The sequence below is a fragment of the Cyanistes caeruleus genome, chromosome 13 (assembly GCF_971803275.1).
Source record: "Cyanistes caeruleus chromosome 13, bCyaCae1.hap1.1, whole genome shotgun sequence".
Taxonomy (NCBI): Eukaryota; Metazoa; Chordata; class Aves; order Passeriformes; family Paridae; genus Cyanistes; species Cyanistes caeruleus.
Genome location: NC_141713.1, coordinates 19574237 through 19593443, shown reverse-complemented (window position 1 = coordinate 19593443; position 19207 = coordinate 19574237). Strand labels below are relative to the sequence as shown.

At 50.8% G+C, this 19207-nt stretch overlaps 1 protein-coding gene across 10 annotated transcripts in view; it reads right to left on the bottom strand.

The window, feature by feature from the left end:
- Nucleotides 1–19207, bottom strand: part of CPEB1 (cytoplasmic polyadenylation element binding protein 1) — a 38304-nt gene that overhangs the window by 13448 nt on the left and 5649 nt on the right. For 6 of the 10 annotated variants that reach the window (XM_023934341.2, XM_023934342.2, XM_023934339.2 and 3 more), the window contains exons 2-3: nucleotides 18904–19081; nucleotides 9559–9747 (exon numbers count right to left, since the gene is read on the bottom strand). In XM_023934341.2, the coding sequence (XP_023790109.1) occupies nucleotides 9559–9747; nucleotides 18904–19081 (367 nt within the window). Of the gene's footprint in view, nucleotides 1–9558; nucleotides 9748–10011; nucleotides 10320–17631; nucleotides 18052–18903; nucleotides 19082–19207 lie in introns of those variants that run through there. The other 4 variants (XM_086848866.1, XM_023934346.2, XM_086848865.1 and 1 more) reach the window with 4 other exon arrangements.

Sequence of the window (19207 nt, the reverse complement as noted above, 5' to 3'; positions counted from 1 at the left end):
GCCTGGATCTCCCCACAGGAATGCTCCTTACCAGGAGAAATAAGGCAGAAGAGCCAGGTTTCAGTGACATCTGCCAAGCCCAGAGGCTGCAGCACCATATACACATTTGGGGCAGGGCAGCAGAGGGGAGAAGCAGTATGACTGAGGCCCTGGAGACTGAATACAGTGCACTTTCTTTTGTCATGCATCAAATAAGCTTGTAAAGTTAAAAAAAACCTAATGTCCTAAACAATAGCCTGCTGCAATTCCAGAAAAACAGCTTGTCTGCAGTTTTTACCACCCAGCCAAGCTCTGCCCTGGTGGGGTGGGAGCAAGCTGAATGTTTTAGTCAGCCAAAAAGCAGCACCTCCTACAGACACTCAGAAACTCCATGGCAAGAGAACCATTTGCATGTCTGAAAAGCAAATGGGCACCTCAACCACCTCCTACAGCAGCAGTTCAGCAGTGACACACAGCCAGACAAGCTGCCAGGGTGAGCTTACTCTCCTCACACACAACCACCAAAGCAGCTCAAAGCTCATGGCAGGGAAGGGCTGACCAACATTCCAGTCTAATCCTAAATTTCAGCACTTCTTACCTGCAGCTGTGGGACCTGGAACTACCCAAAAGGAGCCTACACAGCCACAGCACAGGAACACTGACTGGAACAGGGCCGGCAGCAGCTGCAGTGGGAGATGTGGGGCTGGAGCACACAGAACAGGGACAGGATTTGCTTGGCACAGGGGAAGGCAGACAAGGGATTCTCCTTATTTACCAAACTCTTACAGGGGCACAAAAAACCCAAGGAAAAGCTGCACCAAGAGCAGTGGCACAAAAATTTATTCCTCTTAAGTAGAGGGACAAGGCCCAGAGCTAGAGGGAACTGAGTCCTTATAGTCCTGGAGCTCAACTGAGCAACACATTGAATAAATCTAGAGGATCTGCCCAGCTCAAACCCTCCAAATTTCATTATATTCCCATTACTCCATTGAAAAAAAACCAGTCAGTGCTGTTATTAGAGGGGCCATGTGAAGACCAAGTCACACAGTCCTCTCCAAGCTGTATCACTACAGAAGCCCCAGTAGTCTTGAGCCAACTACCAGCTCTAGAGAAAAGCAGCTCCCAGACTGCAGACGTAATCAAACCAGCAGCAACCACCATCTAAAGTAGGACCTACAGCACAGCCCATTTTTTTTCTGAACTACAAAAGAGGAACCTCTGCCCTCACAGATGCTTCATATTTGGGGCAAAAAAAAACTGAAGATATTCGGGCAGCTATTTCTGGTTTGCTAAGAAGGGGGCAGGGGAATAAAAAAAGGCAGCATGATCCCACAGCTGAACCACAGAATTAGAGTCAGGACACCTGAGGTCTATTCTTGGTTCTGGCACCAACATGTTAAGTCACTTGCCCTGAAAAAATGGAAACAGCAGCATAACTGGGAACAAGCAGAAGATTATTGCATTAACATCTGAGAGCACTGGACCCAGCTGACAACAAGGCTCACAGCTTCCTGAGGCAGAGAATTTACTCCTGTGTGTTTCTAGGAAGGGAAAACAGCTGCCCAAGGTAAATATAAAAATCAGAAAAGACAGCTAAAATGCAATTCAGGATTACAAGTGCCCAGGTAATTGCATTCACTAAGCAGGCTGCCACAACCACAGCTGTCTTTAAAGAGATCAGAACACTGAAATACAGCAGGTTTTAACATGTATCATTCCCAGAGAGATTTAAAAGCCAACATATTCAGGTCAAATTCTGCACAACAAGCTTCAGCTTCACAAGCCTTTAGAACAAACACTTCTATATTTAAGTACCAAACTCCTCAATTATCTGCCACAACATCTAGGGTGCAAACTGTGCTGTGTGTTACCTGACTCGGTAACAAGGGTGAGTGACTCATCCTCAGCTGCATTACAGTTTGGGGGTGTCAAGGCCAGTATTCCACCTTTAGAAGGGAGACTCTCTAGAAGAGGGCAAGGTGTTGGCCAGACCCCTCTGCAGGCTACAGTGAAGGAAAAACAACAGAAAAAAAAGACAGACTTTAGACCCAAACTAATTTTTTCTTTGGGAAATGGCACAGAAGCATCACTAAGGCCTTCAGCTGGCATAAAGCCACTGCTAGACTGGCACTCTCAAACCCTGCTGCCTGCAGGCTCCCAGTTACCCTCCAGAGGTCTGCAGCCCTTAGCACGACAGCTTGGGAGTCTGCCCCACCTACCCCTCTCCACACTCTTGGGGAGAAAACCAGGCCGAGGTGCAAGGAGGGAGCTGGCACGTCCCCACGGCCATCTCAGATGTGTGGCACCAGCTGCTGTGCCCGAGCACAGCCTCTGCACTGGCAGCAGCACAGACAGCACCTGTGATTCAGCTGTTTTGTCACTGTCTAAGGGACCAGCACTGGGGGAGCGAGCTTGCAGATGTGGATAGAAGGTGCAACCCTGGCTGGAGATGCCTTGCCCAGAACCCCAGCCCTACAGCAGCACCACTCAGCCTCCGTGTGCAGTGACAGCCCAAGGACCACAGCATCCTTCAGAAGGGGATCATCATCCGAGCCAGCTCAGGGGAGGCACCCACTTAAAAGGATGTTTCTGTGGGAACCAAAGGCTGAATTTAGCTTCTGGAGCCCCCTTGGGCTACATTATTTCTGCCGCCCTCCAGCAGCTTTCCTACCCGGTTCTGAGCAAGAGCTGAACTGGAAAACCTCAAGAGATCCCTTCCAACTGGAGTTACCCTAAAGACCCCAGCCTGCCAAGGGCACTGCAGAGGGCCCACAAAACTCTGCTACAGGCACACTGGAGAGCAGGTACAAAACCTGTTCCCTACCCAGCTCCATGAAGAAGCACTCATGTCAGCATGTGCTGTGGAGTTCACAGTAAAGGCACAGAGTCAAGAAAACATTCAAGGCTTCTTCCAGAGTGTGCCCATGCCCCTGGTAGAGCTGCACTCCACTCCACTGACCATTTTTGGGTCAGCTCTGCCCAGCAAGGAGCCCTCATATCCACTGCTCAGATGCTTAGTAGTGCAAGGGCTGGAGGAATACCTCTCCTCTCATTTGACTGGTCCAATTTTGGGGATGAATCCTACTCCAGGCCAGGCCTTGCACACACTAAACCATTCTCCCTGCTGCTACCTCCAATATCAATCACGGGAAAGACTAAACCATGAATTGTCTGGGGCAGTTCAGACCCACTGAACAGCAGCTCCAATGCTCTCCTTGGACAGGAGCATGCCTTTTAAGGCTCAAATTCCAGAGTGAGACAAGAGAAATGTTCTCCAAATCACCACTGGACAGTGCCACAGGGCTGCTCCAGAAGCCACAATCAAACATCTCTCCCTGACAGAAGTGTCAAGGGGACCACTTTGAGTGGTACATGCCTACTCCCACAAGCTGCCTCCAGCACAGGACTGGAGCTGCTCTGACACTTCAGTTCTGGCTGGATACAGGCAGAGATGCTGGTTGGGTTCTTGTTCCTCCTTTATTTGCATCTTCTGTTTTACAGCATCAGCACAGATAAAAATAAATCTGTTTTAGGAGAACTTGCTCAAATGGAAGCTTTAAGAGTTGGATTGAGAGCAACTTCCATTAGAAACCAATTGCAAGCTCAGGTTTGATACTTCTTTTACTTATTTGATATGTATTTTATTCTCTTAAGGATCAAATACCACTGTCACATGAGCAGTGTGCAGCTATTAAGTGCTTCCCTGCTTCCCACTCCGCAGCACGGGAGCCAAGCACTGAGGAACCAGCCCACTGAGCAGCTCTTACTGAAACACATTCAAGGAACAAGTGCCCATTAAGTACCCACATTGAGTAAATCCTTAGAAAAGCACTACAAGCACTAGGATGTCATGGGACAAGCTTTTAGTAAGGCTGTCTCAGGTACTCCTGGAATACCAGCACCAAGCAGGAGATCCAGAGTCAAACCAGCTCCCAGCTTTGTGCCCTTACACTGTTATCATCCACAACCTTCACAGAGGAATCAACACCACCACCACATCTGTGCTTCCATTACTACACTCTGAACATCTGCAAGCTGCTCCAGAAGGAACCAGACTGCTGGGAAAAACTGTCCTCCTTCCAAGGGAAGAAAGGACACCAAAAACATGTAATTCAGGACCACCATGAAAACTCTGGATACATATTTTCTTGAACCAGGCACAGCTCCGAGGTCGGCAGGAGTGGCCCTTCCCTGCTCACCGCAGCAGCACAACAAACTTTCCCCGAGTTTTCTAGGCATTCTTGGGCTTAGATGAAAAGTAAGTCTCACTCAGGTGAAGTGCTCTCACCCCACACCCAAAATACCCCTTTCATTACAGAGCAAGAAGGTCCTCCTTGAATATTCTGATGCCAACCTACTGTTGTCCAGACACTGAGATCTCCATCAGGATGAGCCTCTGGAATCTTCCTCTAGCATAAGGAGAAGGATTTACACACAGCCAAGCAGAAATAAACAGGAGCCAAAGACACACCTAGGTCTTCTGAAGCCGCTTGTCCAAAAGACAGCGGAAAAGACAGCAAGGGAGAGAACCTGGACATGCACAAAGGAGAGATCTATGGAGCTTGGCACTGGTTAGCCAAGCAGCAAATTAAACAGATGGAGAACTGCAGACCCAAATCCTCTGCCCCAAGCTCTGCATCCAAGCACTCAAACCAGCAGCTCAAGGAAAGCCAGTGACTGCCATGCTGTATTTATAAACAGCCACCCCAGGCTGAGCAGCAACTCTCCCCTGGGGGGCCTCAGGTGCCCTCCACCACACACAGCATTTGAGGACGCTCTGAAAACAGCCTGACCTCAGGTAGCAGCTCATGAATCCCTCCTGCTGTTACCAAGAAGAAAGGCAAGAAGTCCATGACAACAACCATTCTTCCTGTGCAACAGGTCTTTTCTTTCATCTTTCAGACGGGGTTTTGCCTTGAAAACTTCAGAGAGATTCGTGCTCTGAGGCCTCGTATCTGCCAGGCAACACACAACAGACCACCCGCAGCTCCAGCCTAGTAGATTTTGAGCAACTACAGATAAGCAAACGTATTGCAAAAATGAGTTGCCGTGCTCTGGGAAGCACAAGAGCCAAGGGCCGGGAAGATTCAGCAGCATTTTCCTACCATGGGCCATTTCCCCAGAACCAGAGCGACAGGAGCTGCAACCTTGCAGGCTGGAGAATGAGACAGCAGCAGCCACCCCGCAGAGGGCACAGCTGAGGCTGGAGCTGCAGTCTTAAGAGCAAATCCAAGGAAAAGCTCAAATCTTTAGACAGCTTTAGGGTCACACAATAAGCAGAGGCAGATACAGCAAGGTGCTCCATCAGAAAGAGTTCACTGCTGGGCCCAGCCCAACATCCTCTCCAGAAGACTTGATCCTGCTAAAAACACTCCCAGGTTAGCATTGCAGACTTAGTATTAACAGACTGGTTTTAGGATGATTTCCCCTTGGGCAAGTCTGTTGTCCCACATAGGGACAGCTTCCAATGTAGGGCAGGACAGACCAGCCAGACCAAGCAACTGGCACGCAGGCTGAAAGCCAGGCAGGGAGACCCAAAATCTGCACACAGACCTGCTGTGCGCTGCTGTTCTCCAGGCAAAAACTGGATCGAGACCCCGTTTGCTTGCACCCCTTGAGAAACAGGGCAGTGAAGGTGAAGGATACCATCAAGGGCAGCTCTACCTTGCTGCCTCTTAACCCCTCCTTGCCTCTCAACTCCGAGATCTCAGCACACATGTCTGCCTGCTGGGAGGCTGAAGACAGGGAAACGCTGCCTCAAGAAATACACAACGGCAGGACTGGAAGTGTTAAAGGCCAGTTTCCTGCACAAGTCCCTCCCCAGGTCACAGAGCAGGTTGCTGGGACTAGCAGAAGTATTTCCAGCCTGACAGATCTAGTGGCAGCAGAGGGTTTGAGACACTTTGCCTGCTGTGAGACAGCAGTTCAATCCTACAGCCAGGAAGTGCCAGAAGCTCGAGCCTGCAGCAGCCACTGCTTCCAGAGAGCCTCTCCAGGCACCAGCAGTGCCTCTGGCACATTCCCCAGAGCTCAGCACACACCCTATGTGCATTACAGGCCTGCTGCAGAAGGAAAACTCACAAATAAACCTGCCTGGATGCAGGGGGCTCAGTGGCCCTTTGGGTAGGCAGGACTGGGGCATAAAAATCAGCCCCACTGTTCTCTGACCTGCCATCAGCAGGCACTTGCTCCTGCTGCACCAAGCTGTGTGGTGACAACGCCCTGGCAGCACAAGGTGACACCAGAAGGCTTTGCAGCCAAAGGTCCTTCCCAAGCTGAGGAAGCTCCCTGCTGGCAGGGACTACAAGGAGGAGAAGAGGTCCCAGCTCATCAGTACTCAAGCACGGCACTGCAGGAGACCACATTAGCAATATTTTTAGCCTGATTGTTAGCTATTTTGTTGCATTTCCACCCTCCCAGCCACCTCTATGTGGGTCCACACAGCTGAGTCACTGCTGGAACCTTCCAAAGGCCCGGGTGCCAGCGGCACAGCAGCTTCTCTTGGCTGTGCCAGCCCTCCCCCATGTCCAGCCACAGCCCAGCACTGCCGCAGCCTCACCTGCCTGCAGGACATCCCGATGGACACCCCGGCCCATGGGCCAGGCCAGCTGCAGCCTCCCAGGCCTCAGCAGCACTCAGACACGGCGACATAGCCTCCCTCCTTCCATCACAGCATGGACAGGCCACCTGGAAGCACCAGCATCTGCCAGCTCCTTAGACCCACATAGCTCTCAGACACAGGGCACTTCTCTGCCACCCAGAGTGCTCCACAACCTTTCAGAAAACACTCCTCAACTACAAGCTCTCTGCTCCCAAGGAGCTCCACTGCCACTCCTCCAGGGCCCCCAGGAAGGGCTAAGGCCCCACAGAGACAGCAGGTGTGGGGAGCTCAAGCAATACAGGGCCATGCACAGGATCAGGAGCCTTTCACCTCCCCAGCCAGCACATACCATCCCCACAGCTCTCAGAGCAGGAGAGTAACAACAGCCCAGACCGTGAAACACTCCTGGCCCAGATGCTCGCTCGCAAAGGGAACGTGGGAGTGAGAAGGAGAACACTGTCTTGGGATCACAACACCCCCAGCTACAGAGCACTGGACCCTCTGCACAGCCACAGAAGGCCAGAGGCTGCTCTGCCAGAGCAGTACAGGTGCACTTCGGCAGGTCTCACATCCCAGCCACCCTCTTTGTGTACTAATGGGAATACCAGGAGTCAGAAGTGAAGAAAACAGGCCTCTTCAGACAGCACTGGGTGCCACCTTCCACCAGCTGTTACCACACTTGCCACAACCACCCAGTGGGCACAGATCATCAGAGCCCAGGGCTGTGCCTGAGGCAAGATCCTTTCTACAGCTTTACCCAGGCCTCTGCGGCAGGCAGGAGCTCCAGCAGAAAGCACTGCAGTCAGTGGGGGCACCTGACACCAGATACACCCTTCCATGAGCAGGGAGGTCACCAGAGCACCTTCAAATCCTCTCCAACTCAACTTTCTTCCTGAAACCAGCAGTCCCTTCCACCCCCTTAGCAATAAATTCCCACCACCAGCATGGCCATGCCAGCCCCATCACCCAACCTCCGAGGCGCAGAGCCCTCCTCGGGCTCATGCCAGCACTGCTCTCCTGCCTGCCGGAGCACTGCGGAGACATCCACGCCTCTGCCAAGGCAGGCTGGCAGGGAGCCGGCCAAGAGAGCTCTGGAGATGGCTACAGAGGAGCAGGTGGAGCTGGGACATCTGCACCGAGTGGCTGCCTCCATGTGTGACAGCCTCATTCCGCAGCGCGCTGTGCGGTGAGCCCACTGCCAGGGCTGTGAGCAGCAGGGTTGCTCCAGGGGATGTCACCTGCTCCAAGTGGGCTCTTCATCCATTAAAGATCCTGTGACACAGGGAACAGCAGAGCTCCAGTCTGCCCAACAGCCAGAAGGGGCTCGGAGCAGAGCTCTGAGGCACCTGGCCGGCCCTCTGCACACTAACTTGTTTCTCCTTCCTCCTTCCAGGTCTCAGCTGGCAATGAAAGTACAGGCAGGAGAGTGTGGTATTCCCTGGTTCATTAGGGGAAGCCCACAGGACCATGTGGAGGTTTGCTCACTGGAGCAGAGCAAGGCTTAATAAAGCCACCACAGCTGGGCTGCAGGCAGACCTCAAGCGCCTATGCCAGGCTCCACATGCCAAGCTTTGTGGAAATTAAATGCAGAAACATAAATGAACTGCAGATCGAGCTGTTCAAACTCTGCTACCCCACTAGTACTTTTTTTTTTGTTTTACAACTCATGCAGCAACTCAGAGCTGTGTCCCAGACAGCTCCTCCTATGCTCAGGACAGCACCCCCTTGCCCCTCCAAACATCCACACAGGCAAACCCCACTGCCCAGCTGCTCCTCCCACCCAAGCAGCTATCTGTATTCCTGTCAGCACCAACTCCATGCCTGGGGCCTCTGTGTCACCCAAGTCTGTGCAGCGATGCACTCCCCTTTTAACAAAGCAGCAGCATGCTGCTATAAAGGGATGAGTTTCTGTAGCAACCAGGCTGTACTTGTACAAACTCTGCCAAAGCACTAGATCTTTCCACAGACTGATACTTGAGTGAACACACCGTTTGTGAAACTGGTTTTTACATGCCCCAGAAGCTAGCAAGTGAACTCTTCCCTGTTCTACCCCTCTGCTCCAACACCAAGCTGAGAGGATGCATTAAGTTTGTGCACACAGCACCCCTTTCTCCTGGGATTTTACAGGAAATGCTGGTGTCTCAGACAGTTAACTGGATCCCCACATCACTCCAGGGGAGGCACCCAGCATCCCTGGAATCCCCCAGCCAATCTCAGCTGCAAAAGCAGACTCAAGGGGGAAGGGCACACCAGCTAGCAGCGCGTGGCTGCAAGCCCACACCCTGCCCATCACATAGGTTTGCGCTGGACCAGAAGAGTTAAAACCAGAAGCCATTCCACTGCATCTCCTGCAGCCCACTGCCAGGCACAGCCCGCTATTTCTAGTTGAGCGTGGGAGTAGAGAAGGATCCCTCCAAGTCTCCCACCCAGCCGGGGAGCTGCCAGCTGAAGTTGTTGGGTGCTGGCTGTACCACACCCCACAGCAGAGCTGGGCAAGCGGGGCCACCAGGACTTTGGCAATCGGGCACCGGGGGGCCCTCCGCAAGCACACCCCCCCTACCTGCAGAGCTCCCTGCCACCAGGGATTTCCTCAGGCTGCTGGAGTGAAGTTCAGCCTCAGTCCTACCCAGCGTGTTCAGCCTCCTGACACCACACCCCCCACCCACTCCCTCCAAACACAGCAAGAGGATTTCTCCTCTCCCGGTGAGGTTATTCCTCCAGCAGCACTACAGCTCTGAGCAAAACAACCCCGGGCACTTATCTGCAGTGAGCTGACAGCAGAGCAGAGGGGGCTGTGGCACAGGCAGCCACAGCCTCCCCAACTCAGCTGTCACATTACACAAGCACCAGGGCTCAAGAAGCCCCCATTAGGTGCTGCCAGCGCCCTGTTACACAAGCACATCACTCCACGTTAGCCTGAAACCAGCCAAAACCACACAGAATCCAACAACTGTTGCTGCATGTGTCAGCAGACTCACCGGACTGTGTGCTGGTTTGTGCTGCAGTGTCAGAGTCCTGGGTGCTCCAGGGTCTGTCCCACCCTGTCAGGTTGAGGGACTGCAGGCCAAGGCACAGATCGTTGGTGTCTGGGAGGCCACGGGAAGACTCTTGTGTGGACGTAGGGAAGAGCATCCTGCTTGCCACTGCTTCTTCAGAATCCTGGATGTCTGCTCGGATGGAGAACAAACAGAAGCTTCAGAGTTCAGGGCTTTTTTTTTCTTTTTAAAGCAGGAGTTTTCCAAAGCGTTAAGCCCCAAGCCAGGTCTCGTGCCGCTCTGAAGCCACGGCTCCTGCAACCAGCAGTTGCACCCCAAAAGGGATGGCTACCATATGTCCAGAATCCAGCCCCCCACCCCCCTCGGCCCCTCCACCTTCCTATCCCGTCTGCATTACTGACTGGGTCAGCATGTGACCAGGCTGCTGATGCTTACTGTGCTGACAGTGACGTCACTCAGCCATGCAAGAGAACTGCATCAGCTCTTACAAAATAAAGGTAAGAAGAAAGGATAAGATTTCCCCTGACAGACAAGACGGTAGCAGGAGGAAAGAGGAGCAGTTCCAGTAAATCAGGGGAGGCAGGCAGCACAAAGCAGGGCTCGTCGGCACAGCAGACACCAGGCTGGAGGCAGCAATCCCCCCAGCAACGACAAGAGCAGCAGCGACAGAGCACAGTTAGTTTTAGTGCTACCCAGCTCTCCTGTCCCCGCCTCCCTCCACCCACAAAACCCAAAAACACTTTAGTCCTGGCCGGCTTCCACCTGCTGGCTCCGATTCAGAGCCGATGCAAAGCTTTGCAATTCTGCTGGCATAATCTGTTTGGTTGAGCCCGGCCACTGTGCCTGACTCGGCATTGTTTACCCCTGAGTAACAAGGATAACCTTCAACCCCCACTACCCGGAGAGCAGCCCATCATCTCCGGTCCAGGGCGAGTGGGCACGTCCTGCCAGTATGGGAGGAAGAGGACTGAGCAGACCCACTTCACATCAGGAATTTTTCATGGCCTGTTTACCTTTCACCCACCTGGTGCCCCCTTTCCCAGCCCTCCCCTCCCCTGCAGGGTGTTCACAAGCCTACAGTACTGGAGACGCAGATTCTCGCCTTGGTTTAAGCCAGTGCCAACAGCCTAAGGAAACACAGCAGGTTCATAGTCTGAGAATTCCAGTTTAACGCAGGGATGTGGGGGTTGGTGAAACCACAAGATGCTCAGCTGTGCTACCCGAAATCTGAGTCAGAGGGCATTTATAAGCCAACTCCCAAGCAGCAGCAGCTGTCTCCTCCTCCTCCCCCTGCCCCCACAGCCTCCCACTGTGCCATCAGATGTACACCTCGCTCCACACGCTGCTCCCGGCTCTTCCGCAGGCGCTGCAGTCACTCCAGTCTGTCACATTATCCCTCACGTGAAGCCCCAGCCATCCCAACAGCGTTCCTAGCCTCCTTTTCCACATCCACAGCCCGTGCCACTCGGATGCCCATGAGCAAAGCCCAGGCAAGGCAAGTGGCAGCTGGGTAACTTGTGTGTGACACAGGCCACTGCTGCCAGAGGCAAGACCCTGCCTCCAGCCCACAGCAATTTGGGAGCACCAGCATTCCCAGACACCAGTGCAGGGATTGAGGCACCACAGGCAGGATCAGAGCATTTAAAACCGTAACCTGCTGGCAACATGTCAGCTTCCCCCCTCCCAGCTGCAGCCTCCTCCACAGCACTCCACCAGGGTGTTTCCTACTCCTCGAAGTACTAGTACAAGCTGTAGTACCAATTCAGTCACATTACTACCAAGCACCTGTAACAGCATCTATTCCTCTGACAGCATCACACCACATCTCCAGCATGACATTTCACTGCATCAATTCCTCCCTGATAGTTTTTTGATTGCTTGTTTTGGACATCTCTAACATAGGGAGGAGAGGATCAAGACACAGTGCTCAGCCAACACAGTTCCCACAGCAACCATAACTTGTCCATATGAATATGTAACATTCCTGCCTTCATGAAAAGGCACAAGTGCTGTGCACAGATCCCTGGCAGCAGGAGACTCCCTTCCCTCTGGGGACCAGGGATTTTGCTAGGTCTCAAAAAAATAATTCCCACCAAGCTTCATCTTCTGGGGAGCAAGGACACAGTAACAACACACAGCACAACTTAAATCCCAACAGCTTGGATGAAACCCACGACTGAAGAAATAAGGAAAACAGGCAACAAATTTATCTGCAACAGGAAGCACTCACTCTGCAGAATCCAGCCTCATTTTCCTTCACTATTCACATTTTTTAGGAAAGAAACTGTTTCACTTAATCAACCTAAATCAGATTCAAGTAGAAGATCCATGATTCTCTGATGACTTCAATCCACATCAAAAACAAACTCCCTGCAAACCAGTTACAGCTCTGACTGCAGAAGCACAGAGCAGAATCCACTCAGATAACCAGCAGTTTTTAATTAGACATTTTCCCATCAGAAGCCAGCCCAAGCCGCTTCCCCTTTAATACTCCCAGCCAGGCTGGGAGACAGATACAAGTCATCCAGGCAAAACATCAACTAAAAAACCAAAGAACTTGAACAGATTTCTGGACTAGTTATTTTTAAAAGTCAAGAGTCCAGAGATTTGTTACAAAGCAATCAATTGTTGTAGGCAGAAAAACAAATCAGATACTAGAGCAGGGAGAATTAAATTTCTCACAAAAATTCAGTCTGAAGAGTCATAACCAAGTTATTCATACCTAAATGTCTACCAACTACTAAATAAACTTCGTTTTGCAACCTGACACAGCCCAACCCAAGTGCTTTACTGCAGATTTTTTCAAGCACCAGCCACCAGCACAAGCCCTTCCAACCTGGATTTTTCCCTGGAGTTGCCACTGGAAGCAAACCATCCTGGCAGAGGGAGCAGCGCTGCGCTGGGCTTGTGCCCGAGTGTCTGGGAGAGACTGAGCTCCTGCCTCCCAAGCCTGTTGGGTTTGATTTCAACAGTATGATGAGAACAAAGTCCTTAACAAAACACTCCCTCCTCACTGGCCTCAGAGCAAATGTCTCTCCTCCTGGGTGACTCCCTTCTGCCTGTACAGGAGAGCCCTGCAGCCAGGCCACAGCACAGGCCGGACAGCTTTCCAAGCCATTGCCCATGTGGGAAGCTGCATTTTCCAGATCTGAACTGTGAGACCCGGATTTAAGACATTCCAAAGGCTCTTGAAGGTGAGGATCTCCAGAGCTCAGCTCTGAGATGCAGACAAGGACAGCTCCCACAGCCCCAGGCCCCACCCCAGCCCACCATCCCCACTCACATCACTTTGGGCAGGTGTGTTTCCACACAGGAAGCTAGGCTGGGGAGTTCACCTGGTTAAAACCAAGCCACAGAGAGTTAGTTTTAAGCCTGGTTTGCTCCCCTGATCTGGTATGCAGCATGGCTTCACCAACCAGGCACTTCAAACAAGAAAATATTTAAGAAATTACAGCCTAAGCCTGCATGGGAAGGATCCACAAGGCCTGGCAGCAGAAGCTGTGATCCACAGGCAGGTTGTGAGTTAAGAGAGCAGGAGGAGCAGGGAGCATGATTCAGTTCCCAGCCCATAGCAGCAGCATCTCTGTGCCACTGGAAAGGTGGTGCTTCAACCTAGCACAAAGCTGATCAGATATCTGAGCCTTCCAGATCTGGGAAGGCCAGTTAACAACCCAGCACACAGGGTTTTCCTTCCTCTGGGTTTCCTCAGAACAGTTAAGCAAACATGAATCAAGTCAGATCCCATTCCTACCACCTCCACAGCCAGGACAGTCTCCCTTTGTTCCCACACGCTGGTGGGACCAGATCCTGAATACAGATGAAACCCCTCCTTGAATGTGGGCCTCCCAGCAGCAGCATTGCTTTGCCTTTCACACTTCTCTACGCCTCCAATTGTAAAGGCTGGGAATCACATCCCTGAAAATTAAACCTCTCAAGTACCTTCCACACACAAGACAAACAAATATCCACCTAAAAGCTTTCAGATGAACCAACTGTATTCCCAAAGTGCAGAGGAGATCATCAGGGACTTAGAAAACCACTTGTTCAACATAAACCTACTGGTTACAAGAGGTTTTTCTTTAACACAACTAAGCATCTCCCCTGTAATCTGAAAAGTTCCTTGTGGAGACACTGCCACATGACCTGTTTCACAGCCAGATGAAGGAGTCTGCCTTATTCCACAACCACAAAAACTTGAGCAGCTGGCAAATAGCTACTCCAGAAAGCAAGGAAGAGGCACTGCAACAGTCTTGCGGCTCTACCTCCCTCTTCCAAGAGTAACAGAGACTGTCACAGAATTACAGCACCAAAACCTGAGTGACAGAGCTCAGTACAAATCAGAAAACTGGATTTTCAGGAACACCACCAATCTGTGACCAGTGAAGAGAGCAACAGCTCTAGGCCAAGTCCCTGCCCTGCAGAACACTGACCTGCTTCCATCTGCATAGATCTGATACAAAACCCAGTTACTAGAGCCGCTTTCCAGTAGAGAGAAGCATCATGCTTATGTAGGCAAAGAGCTGGCAATGTGACACTTTAATTCCAAAAGCCAACAAGACCAAGGGAAGTAAGTGTGCTCTTTTTCTGAGGCATAGGTGTGAAATTTCACTATTCAGGATGTGTATGTGGCATCCAGCATTTCTTCGGGGCAGGCAGAATGGTTCTGCCAGCTTCAGGTGAGCTCCTAGTAACAGCCTCACTCTGCCTCAGCACCTCCAGGTAAGCAGAGCTACCTTTTGGGTCTCTGCATCCTCAATTTTATTCCCTGATCCAAGACCATACGTATCAGATCACCAGCATCCAGCACTGTCTGGAATGTTTCCTTGGGGCTGCAAAGCAAGGAAGAGCAGAGGAATTTACATTACAATATCAGAGATACTTTTTGGAGGCTAAACAAGTGATAGGTCATTAATTGACTGCAGTTAAGAGCAAACAGGAAGCCAGTTTAGTCATCAGCTAGTCTGGCTTTGCATTTGTCCTTCAGTTTTCCTTAAATAAAGCAGCCACAGAATCATTAAAGCCTGATGGGCCACAACTAACAGCCTTTGCACACTGAACTTGGCATCTGAAGCCTCTCCCATCCAAAGGAAGTCATTTAAGCATCTCCCCATTGACACAATGGACTGTCAAGTTAGAGAAAAATAATGGCTTTTGTTGTTGTTGTTAAATGAGCAGAGCTGAATGAAAGAGATCTATGTTGCTGGGACATTTGGGGTACCTGCATGTCTTTAAAGCTCCTTTTACACAAAGCATTACCTTCAGCTGAAACCAGCAACAGGCATGCGAAAGCTCCCGTGGGATATTTACTCCCAGTTCTACTAAAGCTGGAAGTTGTGCCTATAGAAAGAACAAGGTGATTCCAAAAGCTGGTGTAGGTGGCAGCACCTTCCACCCAGCAAGGCCCAGCTTTAAAGCCTGGCAAGCAAACCACCAGCCAGTTAAGAAACTGGCCTTGCTCAGTTCTTATTCAGAGAGGTGATAAACACATGCATCAGCTTTAAAACCACATTCCTCAAGGACAGGCAGCTGCTCCAGCAGGAGATGCTGACTCCTGCCTCTGTCAAGGCCATGCTGTCTCTTCCACCTCTAGCATCACATAGAAAGTCACTAAAGGTCAAGGCCTGCACTGAGGAGGTTCTGCCTTTCTCCTGAGAGGACTGAGGCAGCCAGACAGGCAGCAGTTGTGAAGCACCACGAGCCTGTTCCAGAAGCCACCAGACAGGTTCTATAATGACAGCTCTACCTACACCACTGCACTCCACAGTTTGGGAGAGCACCCTGAGCCTGCTGCTCAGAGAGCTCCTAGAGCAGCTACCCACAAACCTCGAGGGGCTGGCCAGCCCTGGCATCCCAACACAGCTGGCTTTGACAAGGCAACCAACTTCACCAAGGATCATCATCTGCTGCAAACTGATCTTCACAGAGATCCAACTTCAGGTGTGACAAGCTGAACCTGCAGCAGCAGTCCCAGCTCTGCCCAGAAGGGGATAACACTGCATGGCTCCAGGAGTGCTGAATCAGCCTATCCTCTCACATTGCTTAGGCTGCTGCTGGACTGATCCCAGCATGGCTTCACTGTCAGCCCAGAAAAGTGTCTCCACGCATGCCTCCCCAATAGCATTAGTGAAAGGTCATGAACTTCTGCCATCTCTTCACCACGTGTAATCCTCTTAGTGCTCAAAGGGGCTTCTTCAACACAAGTCCAAGCCAGGATAAATTTAGTTTGACCTGAAGATGACAACTGAAAAGCTTGAGGGACCACAAAGAGATTAAAGTCCAAGCATTTACTGCTGGAATAAAGTATCCTCCCCAGCCTCTGCCATTAAAAGAGTTTAAGTTGTAAAAAGACAGTCCTTTCACCTGTTATAGCTACTACATTCATGGTGTATCTCCAGATTCATTATGCCTGTCCGAACAAGGAGTTCCATGATAACCTAGTCTAACTACAGTTGTTCCTGCACAAAGTAAAGCACCACAGACTCAGGATTCTTCAGAAGTGACTTGACTTGGAGCAATGACAAAACACCACATGAGATGAAGGGTCTCTACTGCACTGGCCATCTACCCAGAAGTTCATTCAAGGGCAAGGCAAAAACCTCCAATAACCTATTCCAGGCTTCACCACTTTCCCAGATACCTGCACTATATTCTGAATTTTAGCAATTTGCTGCTCAGCCTTACAGCCATCAGGTGTGAATTTCTGCACAACCCGGGCCAGGGCCCAGGTGCCAAAGTAACGCCTCCATTTATAGATCATAGAATGCCCCAGGATTCACAGCCTCACTGACACTGCCAGCTTTTTCTTGCAGAAGACTCATTAGCAGCTTATCAAACATTACAAGCAGCCCCTGCACTTTTCTGCTCTAAACACAGGACAAAGCTTGCAGAGCTACTGCATTTAGGCCCTCCTTACCTACCCAGAGGTCCCAGCTCCAACATGAAGGAAACAAAGCTGGGACTGCAAGGAGACTGGTAACTCTGAGCTGCCAACACTTTGGCAGAGGCTGACTCATACACAAATTTACAGCTGGTAACTGCTGGCCCAGGTTGTCTTCTTACCAGTACCTTCACATTTCCATTAGCCCAAGGCAGCCCTCCTCTAGCCCAGCATCCTTTGGTAAGTGGGGAATTCTCGCCCACAACATCATAAGCATTTGTGTCACTATACAAGGTATTTGACAGGAGTTAAACCATTTGTGCAAGGCCCCCCCAACCCTGGTCTCGAGCACTCACTGGTGAGATTGGTCTTTCAGTTGCCACAGCAGGAAAAAAAAAAAAAAAAAAAAAGCAGCTTAGGGTGTACCCAAAGCACAAGTTTGGTTTCCCTGCAGCAAAACTAACATTTGCTAGAGGAAGGTGCTCTTCTTTACATCCAAGTACTAGTGTATCTGCCCTGACAGAGGTCTTCCACAGGACTTACTGATCACCTGAAACAAGCAGTTTAATACCACTGGGAAACTCAAGAGTTTCCAGACAAGGCATCACCAGCAAGACCCTTTGGTCTAGAGGTCCCTACGAAAATCCAGAGTGAATGACAGAACAGATTTGCAAGCAGCAGGTCAGTAAAAAGTTCTACTTCTGTGCCAGGCAATCACCCCTATCCCCCAGAATATTTTTTGAAGTCAAATACAGCACTGCAAATTAAAAATCACTGTGGCCGTTCTTAAGCCCAGACCTAAAACCAGAACTAATCCACACCTTCACAGGATCAATCTGCTCTGGCAGAGAGAGACATCTCCTTTATTAACCAGGTTTAACTTCGGCAAGCTGAAACTCAGGAAATACCTCAAACGTCTCCTAAGAGTCTATGAATGTTCCCATTCCAAATGGAGTAGGAAGGACTACAGCTAAGATTTAAACAAGGAAGCCAGAAACTATACTTTCATGAGCCCACTGCAAGGAGATAAAGGAAAGTATTTCTGCTCATTTCTCCTTTCTGCTTCCAGTGCGTCTAGATCAGATACAGTGCTGGCTACTTCTGTGCCAGGGGACAAAAAATAAAAATATCCAAACCAGCTCAGACCAACAGCAAATCTCTAAAAAAGCACCACTAACCTGAACTGGCTAATGTTCACTACACCATTGCTCAGAAGCAGCCAGCACAGCCTCCAATGCCACTTTACTCAGCAGGTTTCAAGCAATGCTGGCCATGGATCCAGGCCTCGAAGCAAGCAATTCACTTCCTCTGGTGTTTCTGCAGTGCCAGCACGGGATCACATGGCCAGATCAGCCCCTCATCCACACTGCTAAGTCCTCAAATACCCAGGAGATTAAGCTGCACTGGAAGTTATCTGGTAGCAGTCATTTCGCTAGCCCAGAACAAAGTTGCACTGTGCAGGCATCAAACAGACGCACACAGGGTGCCCAGACACTCATTTAGAGCTCTTTTCCACACCCATTTGATTAAACCTCAGATTACCCAGGAGGCCAAGGCAACCCTGTCTCCACGTGACAGCAGAGAAACCTGCTCTGCCCACAGACAGCACCCGGCAAGGTCATCAGCTGGGGAGGTTCAGTCCTTCACTTTGTTTGGGGACATACCCTGAGGGACCAGTTTGTTTCCAATAACGGCAGAAGTGTTTATTGACCCTATAATTCAGAGGCTGGAGAGGCAAGAGCAATCCCTTTCAAGTGCCCAAATCCTTGGGCACAAGCACTGCTGCTCAGAGGTGTGCTGGCAAAAGGAATATCAGGCACAAATACAGTTACTGGCAAGATCTGGGCTGCTGCAAAGGGACAAAAGCACGTCCTTCACTTGGATAAAAATAAGACCAGACCAAACACTCTCTGCTTTGGCGCATAACTTCTGTCTTGAGGCAGCAGAACATGCCCACTCCCCTCAGCCTGGAAGAAACAGAGGCTTGCAGCACCGATTTCATCACACCAAGCCTGGTTTGCAGGCAAGTCTGCACCCACCTGTGCTCTTACATGCAGGTTAACTGACCTGTGGCAAACACAGTTTTTCAAAATTCTGTCACAATTCCAATGTATGCAGCAACTCAGCCCCACTAATATTGAGAGCAGATGAATCCTGCCTCCAGGAGAGGCAGACTAAAGGAGTCTGCTGGAGATATCCTCACCAGGACTTGGCAGATCAGGCAGGGTACACTCACATCCTGCGCACAGTGACCCACAGCACCACGAGGAGGCAAGCAAGCCTTCCCAGGCACCTTCAGGCTGCCAGGGAATACATGGATTATTCAGGCACACAAAGCCATCCCCCCCCCCCCAAGCATGCCAACACCCGCACCACTGAGGATTACCACCACCACCAGTTCACCAGGCCCCACCAAGTACCTCCCCACTCCAGCAGCCCCACTCCATCACCTGGCAGGGTGTCACATCTGCTTTTTGTGACAGGCGTGGTGCAGACGCCACTGAAATCCAGAGAGTTGTCCAACATGGCATTTATTCGGCGGAATATATCCGCATTGCTGCAAGTGGAAAGTGCAGGAGCATTCGGGCTATCCCAGCAGTCTTTTATGCTTCTCAAAGGATCTTCTTCCTGAGGAAAAAGAACCAGTATGTGTGTCAAATAGGTAAGTACTCAGCTTTCAACACACTGTGGAAAGCCTGGACTGCCTCCAATATTCACATTAGCTCAGGTTTTAGCAACACTCAAACCCAATTC